Genomic DNA, 17,988 nt, shown 5'->3' on the forward strand with positions numbered 1-17,988 from the left:
TGGGAAGGAGGCTTTAGCAAACAGAGGCTTAAGATCTGGACAAAGCAGTATGCTCTTCCTGGAAGAAAGAAGATTGTTTTTGCAGATCAGCAGGCCTTCTGAGTATACCCAGTGTTTCATCTTCCATTTCCTCAAAATATTTTGTGACCTGCATGAGAATTTCCATTTGTGAGCTCTGTGGGTTTGTCATACCTGAATACAGTGTTATGCAGCAAGAAATTTTGTGGAAACTGCTGATAAAAATGTTAACTGATTCAAATAAATTTTTGTATTAAGATGAAAAATTAATGTCCAGAAGCTTCTTAGAGAAAGAGTGATTGTAGAGTGTGCCATGCAAACACAGCCACTTGAACAAGATTTGGGGCTGATGCCACAGTATAAGGGCTGTAAGATGTCTCTTACAGTATATTTTCCCTGATACCTACCTTTTTTTTTCTCTCTATAGCCCAATGCTCTTCTTTTTTTTCCTGGTAGAACCAATTCAGGTAAGTAATAACTGAGGCTGTCTGAGGAAATGCATTTGTGTGATGCGCATACAAGAAAATTGGCATAGTGCTTAACTATAGGGTATCAAAGATGGAAATGGAATGTGTTTAGGTTTCAGTCAGGTTGGTCGTGGTAATAGTTCATCCTTTTATCCTTGGAGAATTKTCATTCCTTCACTTACTTCATCCAGAAAGAACTCTGGGCATTTTGAGATAGGTGTCTGTGTGTGAGAAGCTATTTGACTCAAGTGTTGTGTGAATAAAGATATCCTATTGTCCAGATTACAGATCACCAACTGTTCAATGGCATTCTGCTCTCACTCCTGTTTTCAGGAATGGCTAGGTCCAGCCTAGTCTTATTTCAGATGCTCTASTGTTTGCCAACCCTTAGTTAGGGACATGTTTATTTTATCTGCTTTCATACTGTTATTCCCAGTCATTTCTTTGCTGAATATTTAATTATTTCTAATTTAACACATGACTAAATCATGGATCTGAATAGGGAAACTATGAATTAAATAGTATTGTTTATTGAATAGTTTCTCATTTTTCCAATCATAAGAAGATAGTGCCATTCTAACACAGTCATGTCTTATTGCTGTATTTTCCTTCTAGAAACTAGCTGAAATGGTAAATTTAATTCTAGAGTTGAACTATGTCAGCTATTTGGATAGGACTTTGGCTGTTACTGAGGAAAATTTAATGAATGTAATTAGATTATATTCAACGAAGCTTATGAAACCAATCATTTTAAATGGCRTTCCTTGCAAATCTAGCTGCTGTCATTATTGTAAGGTCTAATGCTGAAAACCCTCACACTTGACTCTCTCCTTCAAGTTAAATTATATTATGATTTCCATTAGTAGTTCCATTCCTGAAGGTCCATAAAACAGGTTTGGAAATGAAAAAGATGATACCATCTTTACAATATAGCATATAATAGCTTTTTATTGATTTCATGGTGCACTTTTGATTACATCACTTTACTTTGGCTGAGTAATCTGCACTTCTGTGTTCCCAGTCATAATAATGTTTGAACACTGTGCCTGTCATATAAACCAAGACATAATTGAACTGATACACAGGTTTTATCACTGAACAGGAGTCACGTCAAGAGTAATGAATCCCTTAATGTCTGAAAAATGAGTGCAAACCAAGTCCACCTGAAGCTGCCTGGTGCCAGTCTTGTAGGGAATGATTTCAAACTGAACAGTTGAGCTCTCCATGGGGGCCATTCTTTCCACACTAAAAGAGAGAAGACAATTTTAAGTTCAAGCATCCAAGAACCTCTTGCCATGTATTCTTGAGAGTCCCCAAATATAAGACGGTATGAAGAGTCAGAGTAAGTGGCTGCTGTGTTTGTATGCTCCTGGAACAGGTGGACAGAACCTGCCCTGTTCACAGCCCCCTCAACCCTATCCTTGATGAAATAATCAAGCTGTAATGGGTATGTGCTGAAATAGCTGAAATTCTCAACCTGCAGCAGAGAATTAGCAGTCGTAAGATACAAACTTTATCATGAGGATGGCAGTTATATTGAGCAGCTGCAGGATGGTAGGAAAGGCTGTCTTCAGAAGGGCTCAAGTCCAACTGTATGCATTACTGCATGCATTGCCTTCAGCACTCACAACATTTGTAGTACTCTAGATATGCTCATGCTGTATTTTAGTGTAGTAAATGTAACTACCTTTTGGTTTTATGTTAGGAATGACTCTTGGCTGTTCAACAAAAGGAGACTGACAGCAAAACTAAGAAACAGAGAGAATGGGGGAAGAAGGTCCCTCTGCTCCAAGGAGATACTGAAGCTGATCTCCCACCTACATGAGAATGGAGAGCTGTGCACTCTCTCCTTCCTTTCTCTTCCCCAGCCTGAATCAGCTGATCTTGCAGAAGCTAATATTGATGGGGGATACTTCTGAAACTTTCTCTTATCTGTGAGTAAAACTCCTTAGCCGAATTGTGAATGTGCAGCCCCTCAGGATCTAGACTTGGACATTACAGCCTGGGAGCAGGATTTCTGTTGGTGAGGCAGGTTAAGGAGTTAAGGGTCAGGATCTAGACCTGGATTTTGTATTCAGTGTAAAGGAAGCCTCGGTGACTCACTTCATTATCCAGCTTCTGGTATCTTTTTTCTCTCACACAGCTTCTTGATGCTAACTCCCCCAACATAAATATTTTGGAGACTTATTAAAAAGTTTTTAAATAATTAACATAACATAGAAGAGATGAGAGAACAATTTCTGATCAGTACGATACCAATAGATGGATTTGTAAGACATTTCATTAGAGTATATGTCCTGGCTCTTCAGTAATTCAATATTTAAAGAAAAAAAGATATTGCCACTTTTCCTCTCATCCTTCAAGGTTTGTTTTGTGTTTCGTTTGCAAACCACAAAAAGAAGAAGGATTTAAAATTTTTGCCCTTTATGTAATTCAGCCACTAACTACAGCACTCTGAGTTACATTTTGTCATTACAGCAGGCCATCTCTCTACTCCCTGAGCATTCTGTAATTCAAAGCTGGGCAAAGAAGGTGTAAAAATGTTCCAGCTGGTAAGTGGCAAATGCTAACATGGTGGTATTTTGTCCCAGCTTAGTGACAAATAAAAGTCATGAGGGTGACAGAATTAAAAAAAAACCAAAAACTTTTATTCCATATTTCCCACCAAAGAGAATTAGTTATTAGACAGACAGAATTTACATACTTGATTTTGAGCTGCTCTTTGAGCAGGCCGCTACCTTCCGCTCTCAGGACACAGTCTGTCACCACTTCAGACAATGGGTTGGTAAATGTGACCTGCACATTAACTGCCTTGTGTACTACTGTTGGACCGAGGACCTACAGAGAGAAAACATTCTGCTCAACCGCAGCATTTGTCTCACTTCTTTTTCATGGTCTTCTCTTTTCATTCCCATAGCAGACCACTTTATTACCTTCTTAGGATCTCCTGAACAGGGAGGAGCCAGGAATTAATGTATGTACATATCTTCCGGCATCTGAGTTCAGGCTTGAGTCAGCCATCCAGTGTGGCTGAGGAAGAGCAAATGACTCTAGGATCTACCATTCAATCTTGACTTTTTAACTAGACCAGAGTATGGTGTTTACTTGTATAGTATAGTACACGACACTTGTCAGAGTGAGAACAGGATAAGAATGCAATTATTAGCTTGGTATATGTGGGTAACTACTGTGGTGGTTTAAGTCAGATTAGTTTAATTTAAGGTAGATGGAAGGCTTAGAATTACAAAATATTGAAAGTTTAAGACAGAGATGAATCATGGTGTCTGAGGCAAAAAAAAATTAGAATGTCAAGTAGCAATAAACATATGCATAACCTTATTTTGACTAAGATAAGGTGGTATTGGCATATCTGGTCATCTTGTGTAGATATTATACTGTTAATTAACATAATACAAGAGAAGTCCAGCACCCCCATTGCATTTCTCTCTCATTCAATGTGTGTTTATACAGGGGTTTCCATCTGCAGAAGCACAACCCCTTTTTGAAACTTAGTTAATGAATTGAAGTAGTTTAGTTCAGATGTCCACCCTAACAGGCCAGCTCTGTTACCTGCATGATACAGCCCAGAAGGCTATTTACAAAGTGACTAAAACTTGGTATTCAGAAAGCAGAACTAGCAAAAATTCAAACTTTTAGTTCCTATGTATAACCTTCCTTTTCCTATATGCTACTGAGAGAGTGATCTGGGATAGCCGATCTAGTCTGGAGGCTCTGAAAGATTCTGAGAATTACCATATTCCCTCTATGTTGTTTACAGCCTGGTAGACAGGCAGCATTTGATCCCGTGTCTGATATAGCATATGAATGTGCTGAAATGACCAAAAAAAGTTAAGCTAGTTTAAACAGATGTGATAGGCTATTCAAACCCAGGACTGTCCCCGGGCAGACACAGCATGTGGTCTTTTCTATAGACTAAGAATTGCTTTTTGTCCATTGTGCAACATTCGACAGAAGTCAGCCTTAAGTGGAAAGAAGCTTCCAGTTCTAATTAGTAATCAATGGGAAGATGGAACAGAGATAGACAGAGAGAGATAGAGAGATGATCTTATCTTGTAACCCGCATAGCAAAGAGAACTTTATCAGTGCCATGTCCATAAACATTGATAAGAACAACAGCTATGCCATGGAGTAGTTTGCTTTTCTTTAGTGTATTTCATTTCACTTGCATCATAAGGCCTATTACTAGAGCAACATATGACGACCCAAGATCAAATCACCCTCAGGAAAGATTTCACTTCCAATATTCTTTCCCATGGTTCTAGTTGCTACTTTCCAGCACTTGTCTCATTGAGGATGCAAAAGAGACTAGCTATTACCTTGATGGTGATAAACGGATCCTGAAGTATGATATCCTTCTCCACTAGAAGTGAGGCTCCCTGTTTGGCTTCACACACAGCAGTCACTAGGATCTTCCTGTCATCTGTCAGAGAGTTTTTATACTGGGAGTAGGAGATCTTGAATGAAATCTCTTTCACTGGAATGCAAACAGAAGCAGAATTTCCCCCTTTTCTATTTTCTGTGTCTAAGTACCGGCTGAGATATCTGTAGTATATCTATGTTTTAAGGGGCAAGGATGCTATCACCTTGGGGTGTCCATTTGTGGGTGTTGACAGCCTATAGACAGGAATGATGCTTATAGGTGACTTCTACTTACATTCACATCAAATACTAAATGATCAGTTACAGGTCAGTAGTTGGACAGATCTGAGGATGGATATCTGTGGCAACCCCTTTTGGTGGCGTTCTCATGAATCTGAAGCTGAGCATTTAAAGCTCCTTCCTTGCAAAGCAGGTAGAAGTGAAAAGATGACCTGGTTTAAATGCCCTTGATGGTGCAACTGTTCAGCCTCTGCTTTAAAAAGGATGCACACTCAGAACCTCTGTGCCAGTGAGAAAGGCAATAGAACTCAGTACATTGAGAAAAAAAATCCTCACCTACTGATAGAATGATGGAAAGACTTATAATGTTTTATATTAGCTTGGGAGGGTAGTGGTATTTACTTCTAATTTTTCAGCACTGTCCCTATACAAGCAGGGTAAAGGCCGCAATCTGCAGGTAGCACAGCTCTTTCCTACTGCAGTCTGTAGTTGCTGTCCTACTGCTGCAAAAGAGATAGGCTTATGTTCCCCTCTTTCATCTGTCTTTTTACTGTGCTCAAGGGGAGCCGGTAGCTGAGTAGTGATGTATTTCTCTTGGTTGTTGTCTGTTAGCAAAAAAGGTCATAATATAGAACTAACTGGCTGTGCTGAGTCAGACAAAGACGTCATGGAGATAAGTATTTTTTGCCCCAAAGCAAACACTTAAGAGCAGGGCGAGTATATATGATTCTGTTAACTTTAATAGCCCTAATCTCCACCCATTTGCAGGTCATGCACTTTTTGATCCATACATGATTTATATGCGATTTGGCCACAAACCAAAGTTATGACTTATCCTGAGCTGTCATAAAATTAAAATTACCTTCTTCAGGTCCAAGTTTAATAAATCTAGACCATTGCAAAATCTCTGTCTTTGGTTTTCTTGTGTAGAGAATGGCTGAAGCCCTCAGTTTAATCTTTACAGTGTTGAAATCTGAGATCAAGTTTCTGAGTGCGAAGGTAAGGAGGACATCCTGGCCAATTACAGGAGATGCACTGAGGATGAGCTTCCCTGAGATACTGGGCTTTCTTGCAGGCTCTGTCATATTTTGTCTCTGTGCTACAGAAGATCGTCTTCTATGTCTTCTAATTTTGGTTCTTCTTCCAGTGCTTCTCACACCAAGGAGCTTCAGTGCTTTTTTATATACCTGCCTTTCTTTCAAGGATCCTGCTTTAAAAGATAACATGGTCAAAGATTTTATACATGCTGGGTGTAGTGCCAAGGGGACATCAGTTTGGAGAAGCTGAAGAGGGCAAAGATACCTGAGAGGACAAAATGGGGGTCTAACCTAAAGGCTAATGTTGACACAAAAGCAAATGAATGTGCATAGCCATGAAGGCTGGAAAGTAAAACCTGCCTGTCAGCATTAGTTAGCAGCTCATGGGCACTTCTTGGAAATTGTGATCAGTAGCAAGATAACTCCTGAGAGAACTCAGTTCTTCTGTATGAGCTGGGGGAATTGCCATCTGCTCTGAGAATAAAAAGGGGAAAAAATTCTGTGTGACTTGTGCAGAAAGTCTGCCCAGATAACTCTCCAGAATGGCAATTACTGCATGTCATAACAGAATATTGTAACCAGCTGATCAGAACTTCTGGGACAGAATGTATTATATAAGTAGCTTGGACTGTGTATTGAATAAATTAATATTTCATTGACGGTCACAAAGTCCACATTTACTCATTATCAGCTAACTGTAAATGAGCCATGAGATATTGAAAATTCACAATTACTCCACTCCAGAAGAAGCGAATAAATTAAATCAGTGATCAGTCCAACAGAGGCCTAAATCCCTGTCAATTCTGGCTGTCGGTGGCAAGACAAGTGTAGTAAAGACTTTACCTTCTGGATATTTGTAATTGTCAGTGACATCCACCCTGGAGTTGATGCCTACTGCTTTGGTGCTGATAAATTTTCCAATCTTCCTAGTATCAGAGTAAATTCTCTCCTTTCTTTTGTTGCTATAGCAGATCCAAGTAACATAGTCAGCATTCACTTCTGCAAACACAAATGAGCTGTCATAATCCAGGTTCACATCCCCTTCCTTAATGGCTCTGGTGGAGGCAGGACCGCACTGAAATATGCCTATATTAGAGAAAGAGAAGTTAAATGACTACCTGTTGTGAAAGGGCAGGTGCAGCCCACAAATCCTCATGCTGACAGCAAKAGGGAGAGGTAATTGCTCCAAAGACATGTTTGAATGAAGTGCCTTGTTTCAGGGTCTGTGCATTATGGTAATAGCATGTCCAAAGATTCCACACGTGATTTCTATCAAAAGCTAGGAGCACAGAGGAGGTAGTAAGGCTAAGATGTGTGCTGTGTGAAGTGTTCTAATCCTCTACAGCTTGCAAGACTGTATGCTAAGCTGTTTCTAGTGAAAGCAGAGGAGAGGGTGTGAGCTGAGCCAGAAATACAATCAGACTTAGGGATGTGAATCATCAATGGTGTACGTGCATGGAAAAGAACCAGGAAGTTAAATTTGGTAAAATGTGTAGTGGGGAATGAGAAATGGCTGATATAGACTTTGGAGGGTTTTAAACGGCTAAATAAATGAATCTTTTGATGGAGGTCATAATACTCAATCAATGAGGTTGTGTTTGTATTAGTAAATAAACCTGAGCCAAGGTGTGAACCCAGGTGCTGGCCAATGGTCATCCATATTGTTTACTTGCTAGAAAGCTTCTTAGCGTGCATTTTTTCCTCTTGCTAATGAGCGATCTTTCACACAGTAGCTGTGAACAGTTCAGGGAATGGGACAGGCCTGGGTTTATTCCCAGCAGGCTGTGCTGTTACTCTGGTCTGGGAAGGAGGAAAGTTTAGTTTTGTGAGCAAAAGCCATTCTATGCCACTTGGTTTCAGAACCAGAGAAGAGTTGATGCCCTCCTTCATTTAGTTTTATACATGTTGGTCAGATTGCTGCATGCCACAGGTACATTTTATGAAATATCTTCTTATCCCTTCCAGTGTGTCTTGTAAAATACAGGCTAAAATCACATGGCATATTTTATTTTCTATTGTAATGTCTTTGGTTTGACATTGTGATTACAAGCTCTAGAAACTTTACCTAGCATCTTACTAACAGGACTTTTAATTTTTTTTGCTGCTAAATCTATCCATTGCAAGCTAGAAAATCTAATGCCAGCTATGTGCCCTTGTGGCAAGGAAGGCCAAGAGCATCCAGAGCTACATTAGGAAGAGCATTGCCAGCAGGTCGAGGGAGGTGCACCTTCCCCTCTACTCAGCTTTGTTAAGGCCACATCCGGAGTACTGTGTCCAGTTCTGGGCTCTCAGTACGAGAGACATGGAGCTACTGGAGCGAGTCCAGCAAAGGGCCAGGAAGATGAGGAAGGGACTGGAGCATCTCTCACATGAGGAGAGACTGAGAGAGCTGGGACTGTTTAGCCTGGAGAAGAGAAGGCTCAGGGGGTATCTTGTCAATGTGCATAAATACCTGATGGGAGGGTGTAAAGAAGACAGAGCCAGACTCTTCTCAGTGACATCCAGTGAAAGGACAAGAAGCAGTAGGCACAAATTGAAACACAGGAAGTTGCATTTAAATATAATAAAAAGCCTTTTTTACTGTGAGGGTGGTCAAACACTGGAACAGGTTGCCCAGAGAGACTGTGGATTCTCCGGCCTTGGAGATATTCAAACCCTGACTGGACACAGCCCTGAGCAACCTGCTGTAGTTGACCCTGCTCTGAGCAGGGGTTTGGATTAGACAATCTCCAGAGGTCCCTTCCAGCCTCAGCTATTCTGTATGATTTTATGATTCTGTATAATGCTAGGAGCTAACAAAAGCAAGGGTGAAATGAGTGAACTTAAGTTGCGCTGTTTGTATATGTTTATATATTTAGGGACTCCAGAGGCTGACAGAAAGGCAATCTACAGAAGATTGATTTGGTTATTGCTTTTCCTGTGTGACCGACTTAATGGTACATCTACAAGGAGCAGACAGAAGGGAGTTATCCCTCACTTACGGTAAGAATATTTAGGAGTAAGAATATTAACAACTTTGTATATTTACAACAGTGTTACCTTTGCTTCTTTCCTGGGGAGTTGCATCCAGAACCTGCCACCCATCATAAAAAGAGCCAAGATCTCTTCTGACAAACCAGCTTTCATTCCAGACATGGAAATTCCTGTAAGGGAAGGAAAATAGGGACTTTCTGACTAATCCAATTCGTTCTGTGTTGAAAGATTTGATGTATTTCTGGTGGAATGCAAGAAATGATCCTAGCCAAGTGAATGATATTTCCTCTCTGGAGAAGCCAAGTCTTTTCTCCTTTCTTGAGTATCTCTTCTCCCACTCCCCCCCCMCCACCTTTTCCAGCTTTTTGTGTTTTGTTCTCTGAGAAATGTTGGAGCGCTATGTACAAAATAATGTAAAAAAATATATTATTACATTGCAGAGTCAAATCTGGACATTCCAGAACTATATGTTGTATAATTGAAGGTCTCGTGTACATTACTATCTTGTGGTATTAATTCACAATTGCTTTCTACTTCATGTGACCCTTGTCCCATTCAGTCCACATGGTATAGGGTGCTTAGCGAATGAATCGCTGGTACATACAGTGCAATGCATATGTGCAGTGTAGTAGTTTCTGTCCACTTGTTTGTCAAAAGCATCGTTTTTTTACAGAAAGCTTCTCTGAGATGAAAGAAATGGCAAGTTCTTCCTAAGTCAATGTGAGGGGTGGGATGAGATTTTTCTCTGCTGTGTTAAATACATTACCTTTACTTTAGTAACCTCTCTCTGTTGTGCAAGGGATGTGTAATGATAACAGTCATGAAAGACTGAGACAACGAAAAGTGTTTGGCAGAGGAGCCGAGTCTAAAGCTTATTAGAAGCCGTATTAAAAAAATTATATGTTAAATAGCAAGGATGCCAAGTGTCTCCACTGTTAAGTCTTCAGAGTAATGAAACTGACTACATCTTGCATTCCTGAACAGGCTCTTCTGTTCATTCTTTGGTACAGGGTTTCATGTCATTGGGAGTATGAGGCTGGGGAGGGTTTTTGGGAATGTAATTCCAAATCTGGTGGTTAGATGAGAATATAATGGAAGAAATATTAAGAAAAGGTTGATATTTACCACACACTGTCTTCATTCAAGTACAGGGTCTTTCCGGAAATGTCAATGTATTTATCGATACTCAGATTTATATTCGTATCATGGGCAGAGTTAAAGTTTGTAATAACACGGGTAGGTATTCCCAAGGATCTCAGAACTGCAATATATAATACCATAAAAGTGCTATAAACCTGTTTTACAGACATTTAGAAAGTATTTCTATCTTTTTCTTGGAAAAACAGTTTAGTATATATGTTTTTAGAGGGGAAAGAAACCCTCAGGAACTTCCCTCTCAGACATGCTGCAGGGATGTAACATAATCGTTGTACTTAATTGCTTATATAACAATTCCATTCACATGGTGTTCTTAGCTGCCATGTTCTTTTCTTTTTAAGAAGAGTTAGATTCACATACTTATTTTAATCTTTCATCCTTCATCTTGTTCTCTCCCCCATTCTTTCCTTGTGTTTGTTTCTATTACCTGCTTCTTTTTCCTCTTCGTCTCTAGGACATACCTCTTGACTGCATTATTCTCCCTTTGTGTTTTCCCTGAAGTGACTCCTGTCTCTCAGAGCAGCTCTGAGTGGAAACAGCTAGGATGAAATGCTTCTCCTTGCTTGCAGCTCCCTTTATAGGCCCTCAGAATTGTGATTTGTTTTTGTGTCACAAAAAGGCTAGACACAACAGTAGAAAACTTGCATCTTAAGGAGCCAGACTTACCAGACCACTGATTTTCTCTGAATCCCAGCTTTGAAACAGCAAACCTAGCTCTTTCCACCAGCCCAGCTTGGTAAACAACTTTGCACCTTGTTTGATGACTCGTGGTAGTGGGCTGCAATATCACAACCTATGGCTGTTTAAAATAGAAAATAACCCTTCATACAAGGAGAGCATAGGATCTTCACTTTCTCTGTCAAAACTGCAGCAGCTTCAACAGCAGCGTCCCAAGGTTAAAGCTATAGGAATCCTAATAAGCTTCCTTTTTGATAGTATTCTTCTTCCATTCAGGTATACCTGTGCACATTACTCCTGCAAAGACCCAGCATTGGCCATATCGTACGGGTTTGTATCTCCCTCTGTACCACTTTCGAAGGATGGTCACACTTCCACTCCAGTGCAAGGGATTGGTTCCTGAGCAGTACTTTCCATTCCACTTCCCTTGCACCACTCCTTTTTCATCATTGCTGTTAACCTGAAAGAATCCTTCTCATGAGTGAATTACAACATTTATAGAAAAAGGGAGAGAAGGAAATAGAGAGAAAATGACCCTGTTCATACCACGGGTCTCATTGGTTGAGTGGTGGGACACAACATTTGAATCTTAGGTAGAATTTTGTCTACTTACTCAAGTGCAGCAATTGGATCAAACCCAGATCAGGCTGTAGTCTGATGAATCAAAACTGCCTTGCTTTTCAGTACGAAYGTTCCCAAATGTGGCGACTGCCAGCCTATTTAAATTTTCTCTGTTTCATTGATTCATTTTACCTCCTTGTGTATCATTATTCTGTTACTTTGTGTATTATGTGTTGGTTCACATTCTCAAGTGATTTACAGGGAAGCTAGAAGAAGTACCTATTTCTTCTTCTCCCCTTAAACAAACTAGTACTGCCAATCTGTGCCTGACTCGAATGTGCGTATGTTGCAACTCTGAATATAATATATATAGTTTGCTCAAGTGTATTAAATGCRGTTGCATGTATTTGTGCATATCCATCTTAAAGGCCCATTTAAGTGTTSTGTGTAATTGTACAGAAACCAATAAGTTCTTTTTTAATGATAGATTTCTTTTTCTTCAGTATTTGGATGTTCAGTAATTTTATAAGTCTAAGTAAAGTTATCTACTTAATATTGAAATTGCCTAAAGAGAGTGCTGTCTAAAAGGGTGAAAAGGATAACATTTATAAAGGAGGAATCTCAGATAAGGGATGTGGTAAAGCATGTATTACATATAAAACAGAAAGCTTTTCAGTTGCCTAGTTGTGTATCTATCTGTAGGTGTGTGAGGATGAGGGCTGTTAGAAGATGTAACTGTTGAAGGAAATGCATACAAGCTTATTGAAAGAATTCCCCTTAAGTGAAGTATACTAAATACACACATTAAATGCAGCCATACAAATACTAGTTTTCAAAAACATTTCATGCTTCTCAAGATGTTTGAAAAGCATAGCAAGTTATTTCAGAATGGACACAGGCCTTCCAAATTAGTGAAAAGATCTAAGTACATGAAGATGTATTAGGAAAATACTTCTGAGATTCAGTGTTCCAAAAAAGATCTTGGAAACATTTGTCATTCCTTCAGTTGTGCCCAAACTTTTGGAAAGAAGGTAAATTAAACTTTTGAGGTATCTTTCCTTGAGAATAAATCTCTMTTTTTCCCTTTTCTCCAGCTATTTTGTGCAGAGCAGGTAGAAAATCCTATCAAACATTGAGGAGTTTCACAACAGAGGWGTTGGGATTTTTGTTAGTAGGTGCATTGTACCTACTGCTGTAAGTAATCAGTCACTTTACCGTGGCACTGACAACTCTGCTCACATAGATAGGATTGTTTCTGTTGGATACATCAACGGCCGGATCTTGGCGGTGGTTCAAGCTTCGATCCAATATAGCCAGAGAGATATCAAGGATATCCTCTTCAAACTGAAATCAAAACAAACAATATATATTAAAGGTTAATTTTATGAATAGAATCAAGGATGAACTCCCCACCTATTTACTTCCTCCTTGCACAGTGGGACAATGTTGGTAATATAGGCTTTTCCTGCACTGCTAAAGAAAACAGGGTCAGGGAGAAAGCACAAGCACTAGACTGCTGACTGTCCATAGTATTTAATAACTAGCATGTTTACAAGCATAATTTGGGGCCATAGCAGCTAGCAGTCACCAAGACATTGCCCAGATATGGCCTGGTGGGACAGACAAGACCACTCTAGGTTTGTCCCTGCAGGCTTTGCATCCTTCTGCATCCTTTCATGCCCTAACATGTACCCTTCCCCTCAGGAAAGCACCACTCTGATGGACTGCCTTCACAATATATCAGATGACTTGAACTTAAAAACAAAGCACAAAAAATAATTACTGTACATTAGAGTCACACCATGCTGGGCCCAGAGGAGGCCCAGGGTAAAGTGCTGTGTTGTATGTAWGTGGTCAGGCAAGGATGCCACTTGACCTCAGAGAGAGAAAACAAATCTGTCCTTGTTTCATTTATTAGCGTAAAAGTAGCCACAGTGGTCAAGAGGATTAATAGAAATGCTGTCTGTGCAATTGCTGGTGCAATTGTAAGGCATGAAGTGGTCAGGAATGGTTGTGACTGGCCTAGCACATTGCAGGATAGCTATGTGACTACAGATGAGCTGTAGTTATGCCTGTATTTGTAGCGGATATGTTTGGAAGGCCAAACTGATTTTTAAAAATTCAAATTTGGGTTGTTTCAGTTCTGTAAATTTGGGATATCCTACTTCTGAAAATGGCCTTCTAAATTTCCTTTCTATGTTTTCTGCCCCATTACTGAATGAACTATGTAAATATTTAGATGTACAAGCCTCACAATAACTAGAGGTTACTACTGGAATGGCTCCCTTTGTCCTTTACAAAGGACAAGAAACAAATAGATACTTGCCATTTTGTGTAACAGGTAAAAGAAAGCTAAGATTGTGCTTTATTTCTTTTATTTCTATATTAGCACATGGCGGAGAGAGGAAATGATCCAGATGCCAATACAACGTACTGATAACTGATATATATATATATATATAAATATATATTTACAAGAAAATCAAAAGTGAAAGAGGAATGATGAACTCCTCTGAGATAATGATTCTATCCCTCATCCATCCACCATTCTTATTTTTCAAACCTCTGGAAGAGGTGATGTGTTTACCTGTCCATAATTCCATGCTTCTTGCTGGATATACTTTTCCAGTCCCTGAAATATGATTCCACTGTCATTCAGGACATACTCCTGTCGCTCCTTTTCATTAGCCATATASACATCATCATCTAGAAACAGAATGAGACAAGTTAGCTGAAAGGACAGTTGTTCTTCTCTAACCGGAAATCTTTTTTCACCAGGAGTTCTAAGGAACAGGTCAGGCTGCCTGTGCATTCAGGCTTAGGACTCCCCACTATACCTCCGTAGTCATTTACGGAATGAATGACGTAAGTGTGAAGTTCCTTTGATGGAAACTGAAAATACTCCTATCCCTTCACTGTTCTCAGTATGTATCTTACCGGTAGATATTGCTTGGTTTACAGCTGAACACGATATCAGAGGAAAAAATTAGAGAATAAATATTTGAAATATTTCCTGCCTCTGATTTCTTACTGTCCTAGCAAGAGGCTGGATTTTCAGTGTAGTGCAATACTGAAAAAGGAATGAGAACAAGGTCCTTGATGCTGAGCAAAAAATCATACTGTAGCCGTCACATACAGGTATGTGCTTTACTGTGGCACCCAGATTTCCTGACTGAGACAGTGAGTTATCTGAAGGACACGATACATTAAAACATACTTGGACACCAGGGATTGAAGAGTAGCACAAACTGGCCCAAGAGTGTAGAAGAGACCTTGTTCCCAGAAACAATCTGGAGTTTGAGTTTGTATCGTCCAATGACAGCATTTGCTGGGCTGGATATCGTGAAGTTCATGCAGCCAGGCTCACTGGGCTCTTGGATGGCACTCCAGCCACTGGCGCCCTCCTCAGAAAGGTTAAATATGGCCTTAGTCTGCTGTGATTCTGCTGGGGATGGTCCTGCCAGAGGAAACAGGAGACAGCAATACTGAGTGAGAACAGTGAGTGACAAGCAGGGGTCAGCGATGATTCCAATTCCCTGTTTTTTTGAGTACATTGAAAGGTTATGGCTTACCAGACCAAATGTTCATTCAGTGTAAACAAGCTGTGCTGCAATCCACAGAATCACGCTGTGCAGCCCTTTGTGTTAAATGCATGACCCACTAAAGATGAATATGCTGATAATCATTCTAGACAAGTGAAGAGGCAAGCCCTTGCTCTGAAAACCTGAGACTCTAAAAATACCTAGGCAGGATGGTCCRTACATGTTAATATGCATTTCATTAAGAATCAGCAGCTGCATGGACAATTATTTGGAGAAGCCTCCTGAGAAGATACAGATGGAAGTCTTAGTGAATGGGGTCATGTAGGCTATTCTAGAGATAGGAAGCTCTGTAGTAGAAGGCATGAAGGTAAACAAGGGGAGTATAAACAGGTGAAGTGGAGTGTCAGGGGAGGAGAGCAACAGGTGATGATGGTCTGTGAGAGACAGAGAGGGCCCACAGAATAAAGACATCTTGCAATGTAGCAAGTAGGTCTTTAGGAGTGGAGATATATGTTTGCTTTTTGAATGCAAAGATGGCCCTTACCTTTCTGTTAATGATTATTTTAACTGTCTGTTGCCTTAGGGTATGGACTGAATTTTAAAATGAGAGCCCCTAAGTCTAACAAACCCACAGACTAAAGACAATGAATCCTGAATGATAGGCTCAACAAGGTTTAAATGATTCAGGAATGAGCCATATAGGAAACTGTAGGGTACAGGTGGTTTTGGAGCTGGAGTAACCTGTATGTAAGGTGAGTGCTATGGGGGAATTACCTGTGATTGCAATAAATGTAAGGTTGTCTCCAGACATTACGTTTGTTTGGAAGTTCAGGGTGATAGTAAAGGCCTGTCCTCTCCTCAAGATTGCTTCTGTACTGCTATAGTCAGAGGTGTGATGTGCAGCTTTGTTCAGCTTGGATTGCCAATTGACATTTGCTGGTTTGGGGGCTAGAAAGATACAAGGCAARTTAATTAGGAGCATTGTTCCTTTAAACTTGTTCATGTTGTTTGCTTGTTTAATGTTAGTCATTTTATTATGTTTAACTAGAGTTATCCATATATGTTCTAGGAAAATACAGAAAAACCCACTGTTAAAGTGTTATTAAAAAAACTGCAACAACAAACAAGCTGGTAAAATACCTTTTCTGCAGATGTCTATCAGAGATGGGGGGAAAAAAACAACATTCGGAGAACTTGTCTCTCATGCAGAAATTCTTATCTAAAAACAATTTTAAGTTTGAAGAGATGATTCTATTCCACCATGTTCCTGCCCCTTTTGTGGGGGATCTCTAGTTCTCAAAATGCTTTACAAATGTACAAAAACAATTACAAGACTCTCATGAGTAAGTGCGTGCCYGATTCTGGAAACACTGTATGAGAGATGATGAATAGAAGGACAGTATCTTCATTGTCAGTCTTGCAAGCTGACTTGTCGTGTATCTTTTATCTCATTTAATTTACAGTCTTGTTGCTTGCAGCTGGGTGTTATTTCACACTCTGGAAAAAGGTAGCTATAGGAGGACAGATGGTAGGATTAAGAGAGGGGTACCCTGAGGCAGTGTTATGAGCTGCTCTATTGCATCAGGATAGACTGCTCTCTGTATTTAAAATGGGACACAGAAATACAGATTGCAAAAGCTTTCAACCTATCTTGTTCCATGACCAATACAAAAAAATAGAGGGGGAAAAAAACAAGAGAAAAAAAAAAGGATCTATCTATGAACACACATGTATTTGAGAGGTGCCCTTCCCCTGTTAAGATGTCACAGAGGAATTTCACTTGAAGAAAATTTCCTGCTAAGAGTAGAGGATGCTAACCCTTTGCAGATTTCATGGCAACGCTTCCATCATTTTGCTGAACTAAGACACAGGAGTTGGTTTAGCACCACCTTGAATCACTTGGAATGAGATGCATATCTATGGAAATGAGTAGAACCATAGAAATGGAAAGAGTGGAATTTGTTTTTTTGCTGTCTTTGCTCTGTGGAATTATATTCTGTGAAGACTTGATGTAGCCATAATTATAATAATTTTTCAGCTTTTTGTAAGAAACATGAATGTGCACATGCAGTGCTGAGGCTGCAGCAAGTTCCTTTCCCATAGTCTGGGAACATAGGCATGTCTGGGTATTTTCAGTTAAGTGAAGGGTCTTTTTTTCAGATATGTAACCTTAAAAAAACAAACAAACAAACAAAAAAGACTTTGTTGATAGGACCACTGTGATTCAGTGACATGACATAAAATGACTAGAAAAGTTTCTTGCTTGCATCATGACTTTATTTTCCTGGCTTAAATATGCTTTACTGAAAAGGACCTACAGAAAACAGCAATTCTTACAGCAAGCCCTCTAATTTAAGAGCAAGTTAGAGCATGTTCCTGAAGGGCACTTGGGCTCAGAGTTTGAAAAGAAGTGAGTTTTGCAACACTTAGCCCCTGTATATCCTACCACTATGTATCCTGAACTGTGCAAATTAAATGCCCAGGCTCTTCATACAAGTATACAAGAGAAAAAGGTGTCTAAGGTGCTGACTCTGGGACCTATCTAAGCTGGCCAAGATTAATATGCAAGAAAAAGAGGTAGATCTTAGAGCAGATCATTAGTAGTGTACTGATGCAGAAAACTAAAAGCATTTTGCATGTCTGCAAATAAAAATGTAGCATATCTAGAATTTAGTAGCAGCTGAACCATGGTTTTGAGGATACTGGTGGAACTGTGACATTTAAGGACCTAATAAATGTTGGTAAGACTTTCAGAGAGGAATGTCAGAGGTAAAGACAAGATRTAGAACAGAATAAGAGGGAATACCTGGAGAAGCAGGAAAGAGTAAAGAAGGCAGTGGGTACCACTGGCTGGCTCTAAGAATTTGCTGTATTCATATTTTTACTTCCCTTTGCACAAAGTCAATGGTTGCAAAGGTATTTTTAGTGAATACT

At 39.7% G+C, this 17,988-nt stretch overlaps 1 protein-coding gene across 1 annotated transcript; it reads right to left on the bottom strand.

The window, feature by feature from the left end:
• Positions 1–1,576: 1,576 nt before the first annotated feature.
• LOC112961685 (protein-glutamine gamma-glutamyltransferase 6-like) lies at positions 1,577–16,443 on the bottom strand. The gene is made up of 12 exons (XM_026057097.1): positions 15,750–16,443; positions 14,730–15,079; positions 14,100–14,218; positions 12,728–12,856; positions 11,234–11,411; positions 10,241–10,376; positions 9,182–9,285; positions 6,986–7,228; positions 5,968–6,312; positions 4,823–4,980; positions 3,190–3,323; positions 1,577–1,730 (listed from the first exon to the last, which is right to left on the bottom strand). The coding sequence occupies exons 1-12, from the start codon at positions 16,082–16,084 to the stop codon at positions 1,577–1,579; spliced, it is 2,385 nt and encodes a 794-aa protein (XP_025912882.1). The 5' UTR covers positions 16,085–16,443.
• Positions 16,444–17,988: the final 1,545 nt, after the last annotated feature.

The sequence above is a fragment of the Apteryx rowi genome, unplaced genomic scaffold, assembly GCF_003343035.1.
Source record: "Apteryx rowi isolate R43461 unplaced genomic scaffold, aptRow1 scaffold_0, whole genome shotgun sequence".
NCBI lineage: Eukaryota > Metazoa > Chordata > Aves > Apterygiformes > Apterygidae > Apteryx > Apteryx rowi.